Source organism: Acomys minous (genome assembly GCF_964271855.1).
Source record: "Acomys minous genome assembly, chromosome: 2".
Taxonomy (NCBI): Eukaryota; Metazoa; Chordata; class Mammalia; order Rodentia; family Muridae; genus Acomys; species Acomys minous.
The window spans coordinates 10,684,886-10,700,639 of record NC_140484.1 but is presented as its reverse complement, the minus strand read 5'-3'; the positions used below and the strand labels follow the sequence as shown (position 1 = coordinate 10,700,639).

The 15,754-nt window shown below is 41.2% G+C and overlaps 1 protein-coding gene across 5 annotated transcripts in view; it reads right to left on the bottom strand.

Annotated features, from left to right (window-relative positions):
* The window catches only part of SORCS1 (sortilin related VPS10 domain containing receptor 1), a 515,429-nt gene that overhangs the window by 118,835 nt on the left and 380,840 nt on the right, over positions 1 to 15,754 (bottom strand). For all 5 annotated transcript variants that reach the window (XM_084757893.1, XM_084757894.1, XM_084757897.1 and 2 more), the window contains exons 7-9: positions 12,162 to 12,280; positions 9,826 to 9,915; positions 2,712 to 2,891 (exon numbers count right to left, since the gene is read on the bottom strand). In XM_084757893.1, coding sequence (XP_084614019.1) covers positions 2,712 to 2,891; positions 9,826 to 9,915; positions 12,162 to 12,280 — 389 coding nt within the window. The remainder of the gene's footprint in view (positions 1 to 2,711; positions 2,892 to 9,825; positions 9,916 to 12,161; positions 12,281 to 15,754) is intronic.

The following is a 15,754-nucleotide window of genomic DNA, read 5'->3' as shown; positions in this document are numbered from 1 at the left end:
TGCTCTGAGCTGTCAAGCTAATAAAGCAAAGACACTTCTCTCCCCGCCCCGGGATGCAGAACACCTTTGCATAATGCAGTCACAGGGCTGCTCAAAGTGATGATAATAGGAGCCAACAGTTTCCCTACAGATAGACAATGGCAAGAGACATGAAGGGCAAATGCAGGATTAACAAAGAATGCAGTTGTGTCCAGGAGTCACCCTGCCTCTCCTCATCCCATGCCTGATGCAACATTTGAATTCCTAAAGTCACTTGTGGAGAAAAAAAATGGCTGCCAATAATTCACAGCAAAATCATTCCTGTCCAGTTTACTCATCTGTTCCCTCATCAAGGAACCAGGGCTTATCATCTCCGTTTCCAAAGGAAAAGAAAATTAATCCAGAGAGCCCATTTTGAGTTGATTCGTACAAAAGGGTAATCAGGGGGAGGAAAAGAAACCTGAAAGTGTGCTTTAAAAAGTTGTGAGGCTTTGACCATGTCCCCTGGAGGGGGAGACCTGATGGCACTCAGAAGAAGGACAGCAGGTTACCAAGAGGAGACTTGATACCCTATGAACATATAGAGGGGGAGGTAATCCCCCTCAGGAACAGTCATAGGGGAGGGGAGTAAGGGGAAAATGGGAGGGAGGGAAGAACGGGAGGATACAAGGGAGGGGATAACCATTGAGATGTAACAAGAATAAATTAATAAAAAAAACCTTTAAAAAAATAAAAAAATAAAAATAAAAATAAAAAGTTGTGAGGAAAAGGATCGAACTGGATCATGAAGGTGACACAGCTACTGTCACTACACATGGGCTAGCCCCTCAAAGACACTTCTACAGTGAGGCCAGCTCGAGGCAAGAGAATGTGGCACATTTCAACAAAACTTGCTTCAAGTTGAAATGTTCATAGGACATTTATAAATGAGAAAAGGCATGCCAAAATTTATGTTTATTTGTAAGACAAGTGCACAGTGTTAAAAAGATGTCATATGTTACTGCTAATTGCAGTATGGAAAGAAGCAGAAATCTCCAGAGTTGGCAATGTGTTGAGCATTTAACAATGCTGGGTAGGTTTTAAGATGACCAGAATAGAACATCAAGTGGTGTCTAGGCACATTATAAGATGATATTACAGATTCTAGACTTTGTGAAACACATGGTATTTTAGGCACTACGGTACAGTTAGCAAGCACTAGCTGACTTAATCCTTGGGGCAGTCTACTGGGTACTGTACTCTTCTCTGAATTCTAAACAAGGTTAGTGTGGCTTAGAAGGTGTGCATGCGCCTTTAGAGTACATTCCAACAGGAGTACAGGCTGTGCAACTTGCACTCACACTCAGACAGCCTGGATTTTTAAAATGTCATGTTATAAATCAAACTTTATCTAGAATATCCTTGACACTAAATCTTTAAACTATGTAAATGCTTTCCAGAATAAATATTCAATTGGAGGTTGTGCTATTGGGCACTATATCTATCTGAAACATGAGATGAAAAGTGGGATAAAAAATAACTTATATAAAGATGAAAAGATCCGCAGTATATTTTCTTAAGTTATATACACTGACTATATCCTATATTGGTCTGCCAAAATCTGAATTAGGCATACAGTTCCATTTATTATTTATCTTCAGGATATGCAGTCTATGGGATTGGTTTTATGCTTACAAAATGAGGTTTAGCTGCATTGAAGAGATCGTTCTACATTCCTGAAGGAGAGGGAAAAAAACAACACATCAAAAGGATGCCCATTTGAGCTTGAGTTCCCTAAGTGGGGTTGGTTTCTTTATTACTGAATAGAACACTGGTGTTTCTTGTTTTACAAACAACTTGACCCAATGTCAGTGTCTCTATGACTGCACATGTTTGAATCATTTCAGATATTATTCCAAGTAAAGTTTAGGTCTATGGCTGCATTTCTTTAACCTGAACATTTTTTAAAAATAACTGATTCTAACTCATTCTCGATCCACCATTGTGCATCCAGACTGACTAAAAGTTGTGATTAGTCCCATAAGAATAGCTTACTTTATATCTACTGTGCCTTAAAGGGAAACTCAACCACGAACAACACTAATTGTCCTTACTGCCCCAGCAGCCACCAGTTTCCAGTAGCTCCCTAGCCGGGTGGCAGAGGGAATTCACGAGCCCCCTTCCTGACCCATGCTAGGATTTTCTCTGGCTTGATATTATGCAAGTCTTATGCATGCATGCAGCAGCCTGCCCTGTCGTGTCCAGGAAACACTGTTTTACTGTGATCATTTACCACCACTGGAACTTATAATCTTCCTGCTCTGTCTTCAACAATGACTCCTGAGCCTTCGGAGGAAGGGGTATGAAATATTAAGTCTGTTTTCTAAAGAAATTAATTAATATACCATATTCTATCAGGAAAATCTAAACCATTATATTTCTATAAGAGTAGAAAAGTCAGCTGGAGAGACAGCTCAGAGATTGAGAGCACTGACTGCTCTTCCAGGGATTTTGAGTTCTATTCCCAGAAGCCACATGGTGGCTCATAGCCATCTATGATGTGATCTGACGCCCTCTTCTGGCCTGCAGGTGTACATACAGGCAGAGCACTGTATACATAATAATAAATAAATATATTTTTTAAAGAGTTAGAAAAGTCTGTACACATAGTAATACCATGGAAGTTAACAAGACTGTCACCAGTCAGTCTGGGTATTGCTATCCTCCAGAACTACATATGCTTGGTGACATACCTCATAGAGGTCAATCATGACATTGCCTTCAGGGCCTCTGCTGCTCTGGACATTCTCCAAGGCCAGGGTGAAGTAGACACCACGGGTGTCGGAGATGTAGAGGTTGTATGTGTCATTCTGGTTCCATTCTTGAACCGCTGCAAACACTTGGTTCTCATCTGTGCTAATGACATGCATGTCCTGAAAAACAAACAAACAAACAAACCACAAGGTAGTGAAAAGGGAAGAAGGCTTGTCTATATTAACCTGGCATGCATCCAAAGACAGTGGATGAGGAAGAGCATTGAGAGAATGCATAGGGAGAGGTAGAGAAAGGTCCTTTCACATATCTGAAGATGATAGTTAAGTGTTAACCATGTATTTGCTCTGTCACTTGGGGGAGTTAAACACTGAGGTCATGACAAAATAAGACAGAAGGATATTTAGCAGCCTAGTTGTAATTAGATTTCCATAATAGCAATTTGAAGATAATGTTCTTAACTATGTATGAATTTGTAGTACCAGCCATTCTCATGTATTTGTCAAGTTCAAACATCACTTGTTCAGAAGAAGAGGCAAACCCAAGGAAACTCTACAGTAACTGAAGGAAACCAGACCAAGCCTGGATCCCACTGTGGTCTGTGGAGGAGCAGCTGTGCTATTACCTGCAAACTCCTCACACCTACCGACTGAATTACAATGTGCTTTTTAATGAGGTCCCTCTACGAATAATATGCACATTAAAGTTTGAAAAGCACTGCCAAGGGTTCAGCAACACCTAAAATTCACAGGGAAAAAAATGTCTACCAGAAAATCCCAAACCATTAATGTTCATATGGGAGATCAATTTAGGGACTCAGCTACTAATCCAATATTTTCCTCTGATAAGTTCTCTAAGAAAAGTACAAGAGAGAAAGGGGTCCTCCTAAAGGATGGTGTTCCCAAGGTTACCAGAGGTAGAAATGAGTTGAAGGAAGCATGGGAGCCTTTGTCCTCTGTCCTCTGGTAAGAATTCCACACCCTTCACTCCCCATTCAGGACTCTAGCTAATGTCTAATGCTATTCTAAACTGGTTGTCTCCAGCCAAAACTTGTGGTTTCCTTAAGGGAAGCATGTCAGTGTGCTTTGGGCTGGTTTTTAATCCTGCGGCCAAAGAAGTCTACACAGAATAAATACCAGCCAACTCGGAGTAAAGAGATGAGCCCAGATAAACAGAGGTATCCATTAGTATATGGCAATAGAATCATATAGAGATGCCCTTGGCTTCTGTGTAACTTAACACTCAAATCTTCCCAATCAGACTCTCCTCTGTGCTAAATTTAAAGCTTTAGGAAACTTCAGATACAATGGCCTTCCTTGGTGACTCTTCCAGCCCAAATTGTTCAGTGTACTTAAGCAATACTTCTAACCTCAAGTTCTCATCACTTGAGACCAGTCCTGGCTTGTGACACAGTCATCTGGATAGAACGGCACACTCAGACCTTCTATCTGTGAACTCCAGATAGCAGGAGCATGTCCTTCACAGGGCAGCGCAGATAAAACCAGCAAGTCCTGAATACTGTAGTAGTGTTCCCCTTAGTGGAGGTTTCACACATGGTGAGTGTTTCTTTTAAGGAGTTTGTCTGTCCCTTTTGTTATTTACAAAAGATCAGGCAAGTGTGGTGGCACACACCTTTAATCCCAACACTCGGGAGGCAGAGGCAGGAGGATTGCTGTGAGTTCGAGGCCAGCCTGGTCTACAAAGCGAGTCCAGGACAGCCAAGGCTACACAGAGAAACCCTACCTCAAAACAACAACAACAACAACAACAACAACAACAACAACAACAAAACAAATAAAAAGATCGATTTGGCTTCTCTGCTATTTAAGTATTCATGCACTAATGTGCTCAAGAGCAGGTTCCTGCAAATGTTTTCTGTCTGGCAGAGGAAATTTATTATGGAAATTACCCTTAAGTTCAATGCTTCATCCATGTGGACAAAGCTTCCTTGGCTCTTAACTTGTAACAGGATAGAAATCAAAATCTTTAAAATCTTTGAACAACTACTTTTCATTAATGTTTCCTTCCCTCAGAATTTTATAATCCTCGGTTTCCGTCCCGTTGTCTCCAATGTAAGCGGACCCTCGCATAGCCATTTCCTACCCTTGAGCTTTGGTGTGAATTTCTGCAAGAAGGCGCTTCGGGTGGACTTTCACAATAGATCTGAGGACATAATTCTGGGGGACAACCGTCACTCATCTGCACAATCATACTTTGTAATCTATTGTGTAGATTTGGTACTTGTAGATAATAGTTACATTACAAACATTAATTGTCATCTTGTCAAGGACTATCTTGGAGATGGGACTTTGGGTTCTCTCGGTTGGGTCCATTGAGGTAGGAAGACACACTCTGGATAGGAATAGCACTAAGGGCTCTGTTGCGGACAGAATAAAAAGGGGAGCCACGTGGCTGAGCACAGATATCCATCTATTTCTCCTTCCTGAAAGCAGAGATGCAACATGACCTTATGTCCTGTTGCAACTATTCCTAAGCCTGAGTATATCCTTGAACTGTGAGCCAAAATAAAGCCTTAACCCCCTTCAGTTGTTTTTGTCAGGGTATTATATCAAAGCATCAGGAAAAGTAACTAATGCATTATGGAAAATACAACTCTGCTAAGCGGCTTGGTCAGGGTTGCTTAGAGAGATAGAGATTTCTATCCTATTATAAGTTAAGACCCATGGAAGGTTTGTCCACGTGGGTGAAGCAGAGAACTTAAGGATAATTTCAGTAGCTAATTTCCTCCACCAGACAGGAAACTACTTAGTTAACATGATAAAATGGCAGTGACCACATGAGTTTACAAATAAACCTCCCCTTATCTATATGTCATTTCATTAAATATTTAAAAGATAATGTCAGGCATAAAGATTTGATATACTTGTATTTATTTCACCTTTCCACAATCCCTTATTAAGAAAATGTGTTCCTGTGGTTTTACTAGTTCCCATGATTCTAGACCAATGTAGACTCTTATGTGGAGATATACTTGAAGACCTTGCAAAGTCTTTGCTATAGGACCCGAGCATTGTCGATTTTAATATATTTGTAATGGGAGTAGAAGCTTCTTTTCTAGAACCTTTTCAATCTTATTGGTGGTATGATTTATTCCTCTCCTGTTTATTTTTTTTTTTTTACTTATTTGTTTGTTTATAAGACAGGGTCATTCTATGTAGCCAACTATGTAACCAAGTTGGCCTTGAAATCACTATGTCATTTAGGCTGGCCTCAAACACATTTTTAACATGTACTTTTATATTTATGTAAGTGTATAGGGTGTACATCTCTGTGAGTATATACCACATACATGTGGGTGCCCTTGGAGACCAGAGAAGGCATCAGGTACCATGGAGCTGGGTTAGAAATAGTCATGAGGTACCTGATACAGGTGCTAGGACGCCAACTTAGGTCCTCTGGAAGAGCACAACAAACTCTTAGCCTCTGAGCCATCTCTCCAGCGCTTGGACTCAAACCACTAGTTACCCTGCCTCTTCCTCCCAGAGGGTGTGGTTATTATTGGTTTATCCCACCATGCATGGTGTCAAACTATTGAATTAATGCTGAACTAAAGGGTTTTATTGCTCATAGACACCCACGAGTCATTGTAGTATTAGTGAATTCCTCTTAGTCTCTAAAGACATTACACTGATTGAAGTTTACTTTCTTCTTAAACTACAGGACTAAGTTTTTTCAATACATCACTAAGGATATTTTATTCTATGTGACAAATTGGGGAAAATATTGTTTTGAATCTAAGCTCTTTATTTTTTAAAAAATGAATAAAAGAAAAAGTAATAAAATCCAGATATCCAAGGTTTCTAAGAAAGTTAGTGATGGATCCAGGTCTGAAATTTGGTTTCCTGTTACGAATCAAGCATCCTTTGCACCCCCTGCATCCTGGTACCCATCCATCTTGCACTATGGAGACAACAAGATCCATAATAATAATAATATTACCTCGCTTTTATAGAGTATCTGTCCTCCAAAACACTTGAGGCACTTTTGTATGTATTGCCTCATCTATCTCACTGGAGTCACTCAGAATAGGCTCCAGGTAACTCTGGGAAAGGAAGCCTGTAGTCTCAGTGTTGCTCCTTCTAACAGGTCATGTACTCTCACTTGTGTTGGCACCGTGTAACCATCACTCATCCTTGCTTTTTCTTTACCATTATTAATTGTTTAAACACAGCCCGGGGCAACACTCTGATCTTTCAACGGCAACGACTGATTAAAGAAATCGGGGCGGAAGAGGGCTGATGTGCCTTTGTTCCCTAGGTCAGCGTGAAGCTGTGTTCCATTGCAGGTGCAGCCCTGGCTCAGAGAGGAGGCCGTGTAGCCCAGCACCTTTGAGGCAAATCACTCAATTCATACTGAGGCTTCTTTTTGAAGCTATTTTAGGATTATAATGAAGCTTCTCTTTGCTTTATGTAATAAACGCCCACCTGAACCCAATAATCCATTTACTCGATACACTAGCTCGCATGTTCGTAGTAGCAAGCAAAATTAATCAGCGCATTTTACTCTGAGAACTCACATGAAGCTAAGTCATGGGACATGATCATCTGGGTTTGCAGGGGAGGCCGTGGGGTAGATGGCCAAATCGGCATCAAAGGGAACTTTGCCTTCCAGATTGTCTAGAGGCCACTGGGGACAGATGCCAACAGTGATCTTTGTAATGACTATGAACAAGCAATGTAAAATACCTGTCTCCCAGTCCCCAGCAATATATCAACAAAAGCCTCCTTGATTTTAAAGTAGCATTTGTAAGGCCGCTTAGCTCAGTAAGATCTTCCTCTTCTTCCACGTTTTCATAGTACATCAAATTTTTAACATTTTAACAATGGAAGTCATCATTTACTTGTCAGTGAATAAAATCTTTTAAAATAAAAGTAATAAAACAACAACAACAACAACAACAACAAAACACTAGAGTGAATGATAGAAAATTTGATTTCTAACCTCACCTGTGTGGGCAATAGACTTTGGTTTTGGCTGAGATTATTTTGCACAGAATACACTGACCCGGGAGTGAGCATGTGGTGAATGGCTAAGATCTGCAGTCCCCGACTTAGGCTCCATTTTGCATGCCTCTTGAACTGGGGCATCTTGCTGCTGTTCTGGGTATAAATCTTGGTTTTAAAGTTACAAATCCTTCACATTGTCTTCTTTAGGTTTTGGTGAATGAATCAAAATTCACTTCAGTAATCAGCTCAGGAGGGTCCCTATGTCTTGTATTTTTGTTTTGTTTTGACTTGCTTTTTCTAGTTGATATCTCCCTCTGGAAATGTCCTAGGAGACCATCAGGGAAACTTTTAACTGTTCTAACCCTTCCTCTTACATTTGGGTTGTACCCAATGCCCATGCGCAGCCTGACTTTAATGTTTTGCCTGACTTTAATGTTTTTCACTTTTATCTTATTGAGGTAGAAAGAAGGCAAACCAAGACCAAGATCAGTTCGCTACGGGTGTGAGACATCACATGCAGACATACCGTCCCATGCAACGTCATCATCAATCACCTCCTATTAGCTGAGAACAATCACAACTAGTGACACGAGCCTCTTTCTCTGAAGGTGACAGTGCCCTTCAGTGTGTGTTTGACTCTAACACACAGGAGTTTATTAAAACAAACCAAAACATAACAAAATCAAACAAACAAACAAAAAAACCTACCAACTTTTACTGTTACAGTAAGTCAAAAAATTTTGCCCGGAAAGGCCAGCACAAGCAGTTAGCCTGTCTTTCCTTTGAGAGGCCAGCCGTGTCCCCAGTGCTTCCTCTGACACTGACAGTCATAAACAACACTGGGCCTGTAGCTGGTGCTGCTTCAATAGGGTGCAAAAATGTAAGAAAATACAAAAGAAAGATGAGACCTCACTCAAAGTAAATTTCATTATATTCATTGTTCAATGTAGAAATTTCAAAGTTGAGCTACAGTCCTATTTAAATCGGTGTAACCCCTTTCTTTTGTGACCCCCCATATCTCCTTTGCTCTAAAATTAAGCCAAAATAGATTAAATTTGGATCATTTAAAATGCTGGTGCTTTGGGTTGGCCCTCCCCCAAAACATACGTCATCTAATAACTGCTGAAGTAGGTGAAAGGGCCAGTCCTGCTGATCCAAAGCTGAAAGATCCGCATGACACAGAGTGACAACAGGCTAACTGGGCGGAGTCCTGGTGAGGATGCAGTATTGATGCTATTACAGAAGCCAGAGACCTTGAGCCAAACCAATGACTCCTTCCAATAAACATTTGCAATAAAAGACTTATGGACAGACGGATACACTGTGGGACACATTGACACACTACAGCTTCAAGACGAGATGTTTCCTATGCTGTTTGCTTTGCTTTGCTTGTGTTTTGTTAGTTTGTGAATTTTTTAATTTAGGGAGAAGTTTCAAGGGTGTAGAGCAGATATGAGGAGTCACAGAGATGAGTGGGACTGGGGTGCATGATGTGAAACTCAAAAAGAATCAATAAAATTAAAATTAAAAAACCTCACAGAAACAGATTGCTAATAAGCGTCTTTGAAAGCTCACATCATCTCTTGTCCACCAGGTGGCGCTCCATATTAACACAGTGTTCCAGAGTTTGTGGAAAGAGCCCCGGGAAGTTAGTGATGGAGGGTCTCTCACTTCTACTTTCCACTGTTGTCAAAAAGGAATGGTTTGGGCAGTCCGAACATTCTTCTGCGCCTCAGGTCTCTAAAGATAACCAATTTCCTAACTCCCACAGAGAACAACTGCCGTGCTACAACATAAATTTAATTGTTTTTTTTTTCCTGGTTTTTTTTTTTTTAAACAAACATACTCCTTGGGAAAAGTTAATATTGAAAGGCAAAAACAAGGCTACTATTAATTTACCCAGATGACCCTACGGCGAGAATTCCAAAGGAAGAAAGAGAATAGGAAAAGGTCCCACAGAGAAAGGGAACAGAATTACCAAACAGGAAGTGGACCGGCTAGATGCAGAGATGGGGCTGAAGGAACAGGGATCTCATCAGGGAGGCTGGCAGCGACCTTGAGAACAGGGTGGAGACAGAGTGGAGCTGAGAGGAGAGCTGTGAAAGGAAAACAACAAGCCAGCGTGTACCTTGGGCAAAGCGTATTTCGGAAGCTTCATTTGAGCAAATGCGCTTCTTCGGTAGGACACGTAGTAATGTGGTCTTCCTCCGGATGTGAGCTGCATGACGGAAACAAGGTGGTAAGAGGAGCTGTCGGAAACATTTGGAGCCCCAGGAGGGCAGCTACGCGAACGAAGCAGGTGCCTTTCACACAGCACCCCCCCCCCAAAAAAAAGGCCCCCAGAGGACACCTCGCAACAGTTATATTTGCCAGAAAAACAGCTTATACACTGTACAGGGCTGCTCAGAGGCCCAACACCCACCATATAATAGACAAAAACAGTAGTTTGCAAATTTGCACCATGGGGATACAGAGATGACTCAGTGGTTAAGAGCACTTATTGTTCTTCCAGAGGACCAGGGTGTGACTCCCAGCACCCACAGTGCAGGTCACAACCATCCAGAACTCCAGCTCCAAGGGATCTGGTTTCCTTTTCTGTTCTCCAGTGCTAGGAATCTAGTTCATCGACATCAAAGCCCCAAAGGAAAAACACTGATACATATAAAAGCAAATTTTATATAGGTACATACACATATTGATAGATAATACGTACATGAGACAGAGATAGATAATAGAAGATAGATAGATTGATTAGATAGATAGATAGATAGTATAGATAGATATATGTGAAGAATCATCTCAACTCTCTTCTTCCCAGCCCTAGAAGCCTCAAGAGATAGTAGCTCACTGTTCTTCAGCAATTCAGCCTTTCAGCCTCAAGGCCTTGCCATATGGGTGGTCATGCTGAGCTAGAAGGAAATACCCCAAGTTCAGAGGTGAAGGGAAATCTCATCTCCATGCCCAGAGTTCCTATTTGATGCCTAAGCGTGTGTCCAGGCATGTTAACAGAAAGCCAGGACAGGGTTGGGTTCCAAATTAACTCTAGGTCTTTATCTTTTGGAAGAAAAGCATGGAAACTAGCCCTGTTTTGGCCGAAGCAGGTCAATGAATCCTGAAGGGTTTGCAGGACAGGAAGGGGTGTGGTTTTCATCCAGACTTGAAGACCATGATGGGCAGAGTAGAAGGCACCTCTGTCTATGTGTTTCTAGAGCAAATCGTGACCTATTTATTAAGCATTTGCAGTTTAATGTCACCGGAGTTTGCATACCTGGAATGTCAACAAAGCCTGTGATAAATGTTAATCAGACACAGGGGAATGACTGGAAAGAGACATTGTGTGTGGAAGTGATAAGGTACAGGAGGTTACTCATATAATTCTAAATGTAGATCTGATGTTAATTTATATGCCAGATATGTGCATTATAAACTTGCCGGAAACCAGAGAAGGGGTCCTGAGAGCATTACTGATAGAGCAATAAATTGGACAGAACCAATACATGCAACCATTGGAACGTTACTTGAAATTATCCGAGTATTCATTACATACTATACTGAGGAGAAAGAAACTAGGATGTGTGAAACATTTCAAAATGATGCTCAGTCATTTTTGGGTTTTTGTTTTGTTTTGTTTTGTTTTGTTTTAATGCACAGTATTAGATTTATTTTTTTCTTCAAATAAACTTGTGTCTAGAGTGCACTACAACTATATTATATATGCACAGATAGATTTACATTTATACGCATACTTAGCAACTATACTTTTGCCACTCTTACCTTGGAAAGTAATAACACGATTTTTAGACAAATTGGCCGGACAGACAATTATCTTAATTGTTTGACTAAAAATTGTCTTAAGCACTAAACGATGCAGTGCGTGGTTACCACCTCTCTCTTGTCACTAATCCTGAAATCTCAACTTCTCAAGTGTTTCCCCACTGTTCTTAGGATGAGGAAATTGTCTCTTCTGTGTTGTCCTGGGAACTGCAGTGGTTCCTGACCATACCAGGAGATGATTCCTACTGGACTTCTGCCCTGTCCGTCCCTGTTCCATCCATCACACACACTCTTTCATGGTCTTTCCTTTAGAAGTGACATGGAAGAGGGAATGATGCAGAGAGCTGGACATGGCGTCTCCATTCATTTAATGGCTCAAGTTTATGTGGGGGATGGGCAAATAGAAGGTATAGATCTCTCCTGGGTTGAGGTATCACCTTCTAGATTGGTCGATAAGTTCTTATAGATAGTAGCTGAAGAACAGCCCGTGAGCCTCTGTCCACCCTCCACCTTGCTTTCCTCTCCTTCCTCTTCCCTCTTCTGCCTTCTCCCATCTTTTCTTTCTTCTCTTCTTCCTCTCCACCTCATTTCTTTCTTCCTTTGGGAGGCATGCAGGCAGGCAGGAGGATTATACCCAGACAGAGAATAGAAGCGCCCTGAGCCACTGAGCAGAAATGTGGTTTTTCTTACCTGAACAAACACATAATCATCCTGAACAATCAAAGAGTCGGGGTCAATGTAGCCTGGGAAAGGCTTATTTCTGTTGGCTTCTGTGCAGTTTTGCATCCGGCAAGTTAGGTATTGTGAGTCTGGAAAGAGAGGAGACGGAAGCTTTAGACACTAAAGTACATATTTTGTATTTCGCTTGGAATCTTGATGTGTTTAAGCAGAGCCACCTGAGCTCCCCGAGTGCCCACTCAGAGTCACTCTGTTACAGTGCCGGCAAAGCACTTGCTCCTGGAGTGTCCACCAAGTTTGGTTACAGAATCTGTCTTTAGCTTTACTCTTCCAAACTCCCCCAAAAAAGATTTTAAAAACCAGCAACAAGACTTGTGATTTTGTAACTCTATTTTCATCTTTATCAGAATTTACCTCTTTGTTGAAAAGCAGGGAAATACACTTGCATGCAATATTTTTAAAACGTCAGGTAGGAGTCCCACTGGAATGAATAATATGGCTCTTAGTGTGAGATAAAGGTGATTTTTGTGGTTTGAAAATGAAACACAGTAGTGACATCTCCAATTCGAAGCTTTGTTCTCAATCTATAGGGGAGGAAATACAGGCCCAAGTATGCAGCTGAGACTGCACAGTGGCCAATAAACACAGCCTTGGTAATGACGATTCTTTTTTTTATGTTGTATTTATTTTTAAATATATTCTATTAATTTGTTCATATTACATCTCAATTGTTATCCCATCCCTTGTATCCTCCCATTCTTCCCTCCCTCCCATTTTCGCCTTAACCCCCTCCCCTATGACTGTGACTGAGGGGGACCTCCTCCCCCTGTATATGCTCATAGGGTATCAAGTTTCTTCTTAGTAGCCTGCTATCCTTCCTCTGAGTGCCACCAGGCCGCCCCATCCAGGGGACATGGTTAAATATGGGGCACGAGAGTTTCGTGTGAAAGTCAGTACCCACTCTCCACTCAACTGTGGAGAATGTCTTGTCCATTGGCTAGATCTGGGTAGGTGTTCGAAGTTTACTGTATGTATTGTCCTTGGCTGGTGCCATAGTTTGAGCAAGACCCCTGGGCCCAGATCCGCCTGGTAATGACCATTCTTAAGTCTTCTCATTCCCTATTGCTGGACACATGTCGCATTAGAGGGGCTCTGGCCTCTTTGAAATCCTGTTATGGCATTATTTACTTCAAATGCCACATTAAAACATAAAACTACACTAGAATACATTCAAACCCTCCTCTGGCCATCAGAGCCACTTTCTGCCCCTGATTATGTATCTGTCTCTCTTACTCCGGCCATGACTTTTCTAATCTCTAATTTATGTTGAGGAGCATGTGCAACCTGCCCTCGGTGTTAAAGACTTTCCATACACACTCACTTTGTTTCAAATTCTCCTTCCTGGAGAATTTTACCAAGTTACCAATGACATTCTTGTTACAATGCACTTCTACTTCTAAAGACCTTCCATGATTACTTCCTAAATTAAATGTAGATGCTATATCAATAAAAATTTCATGTGTGTGTGTGTGTGTGTGTGTGTGTGTGTGTGTGTGTGTGTGTGTGTTTCCTCTCTGCTATATCACTAATTCCTAATACCAATCTTGGCACACTGTAGGCAAAAAGGAATAGTCTTTGAAACACACCTGCTTATTTGAACGTATGCTTTTGTATAAAAGTGAGGTCATTTTACTTTCTTTTGGCACTTAATAAGTTGGGACATCGATTTCTAAGATTTTTAAACAGAAAAAGGAGGCATTCTCCCAAAGAAAATATTAGGAGTGCATCATTTAAAAAAAGTGGGGATAGGCAACAGTATTGTATCGTAGTTGGATATAAGACTTCACGAAAGACTTCTCTGAAGATTACCAAGGAATTTCCCAAGAACATCTGCATGGGAGAGACTGAGTGCTCCTGAATTCCGGAAGAAGGCTCATTAGGGGGCAGCATGCACATGTGGATCAGCTGACCCTTGGCTGACAAAGTTTCTGGAAGACTCAGAAAAGGGAGAAACAAGTTCTACTTGCAGTCTTCCTCCACTAAGAGTGTCATGCCAGCACAGGGCAGTTCCCCAGTCTAAAACCCACGGTGTCTCGGTGAGACCCAAAGTGGAGGGGAAGACCCACACCTGCCCTTCCCATCTCCTTCCCTTCAGACCTTCCATCCTTCCCTTAGTGAACACAAATCAGTATCTTTCTTTCTCCTTAAAAAACAATCATTGGGACTGTCTTTTTCCGGAACATTCTTCTGTATTCCAAACAAAATCTTTACTTCACAATTTCACAGTCCACTAGACCATTTTGCAGACTTTAGTGACCGCCACATTTTTTAAAGGTTGCTGGGGCCAGAGAAGAGATGGAGGTTTTTTTCTGTGAGACCTGGGCTTTGGTTCTCGCTGTGGCGGTGTACTGGCTGCGCAGCTCAGATGAAATCACCCCATCAGCCCCAGGTTTGCATTCTTCAGCTAGCAGCCAGAAATAACAATATCAGCCATTGAGTCTATTGCTACTACACAGGACTAATTAATATGTGGTTTAATAATAAATATTTTATATGTTTTGAAATGTAAACCTCAGTAGATGTCAATTCTCATGATTAATCATTTTCTTCCTTTTTATTTTTATTTTTGTTTTGTCACAGTAATAGAGTCTGTTTGAGGAACATACTCAGTCCTTTAAAAGACAGTTTACACTGACTTTTGCTATTCCAGCAAGATGCCTGCACAAGCTTCTTATGTGTACCCTGGCACATGTCATTTTTTTATATTTGCTGGGAAAGCCAACACTGCATTTGCCACCTCGTCCTTCCTCTATGAAGAAGCTCCTACATGTGTAATCTTCTTGGGTCTAATCCCACACTGGGCATTCCTAATTCACTCCACACTGGCTGGCTTAGAATGGGGCATTTAAATCTAGTGCTGCTAGGTGAAAAGTGAGGCGTGGTACCAGGGATACAGAAGGAGACTTATCTACCTCTGTACAATATGCTCTCAATTTGATGAATGGGGACTACTCTAAATTTTCTCTTTTTTGTTTTTTGTTTGTTTGTTTGTTTGTTTTGTGTTTTGGTTGGGGTTTTTTGTTTGTTTGTTTGTTTTTTGTTTTTTGTTTGGTTTTTCGAGACTGAGTTTCTCTGTGTAGCCTTGGCTGTCCTGGAGTCACTTTGTAGACCAGCCTGGCCTCAAACTCATATTAATCTGGCTGCCTCTGCCTCCAGAGTGCTGGGATTAAAGGCATGTGCCACCAGGCTCAACTTTCTAATTTTCCTCTTATCTGAAGAAACCAGCAGCACAGTTCAACTTACCTACTGATTGTGACCAGACTGAGAGGACCTGGTTCCTGATGACATCATTAAGCTATCAAGTGTACCAACTTTACCATTGTCCTACTGCTGCTGTGTGGAATGGTGAATAAAAAATTGCCCATAAAGTGGATTAAATCAAATAGAAGGATTAGAAATTCCTGGGCTTCTAATGAGAACATGACTTCCATTGCTATGTTAGAGCTGACATTCAATGAGGACTCCAGGATAAATATGCACCACCATTTTGATTATAATATTATCTGCCAATGTTCTTTAAGATCCCAATCTCAAGCCAGGCCTGG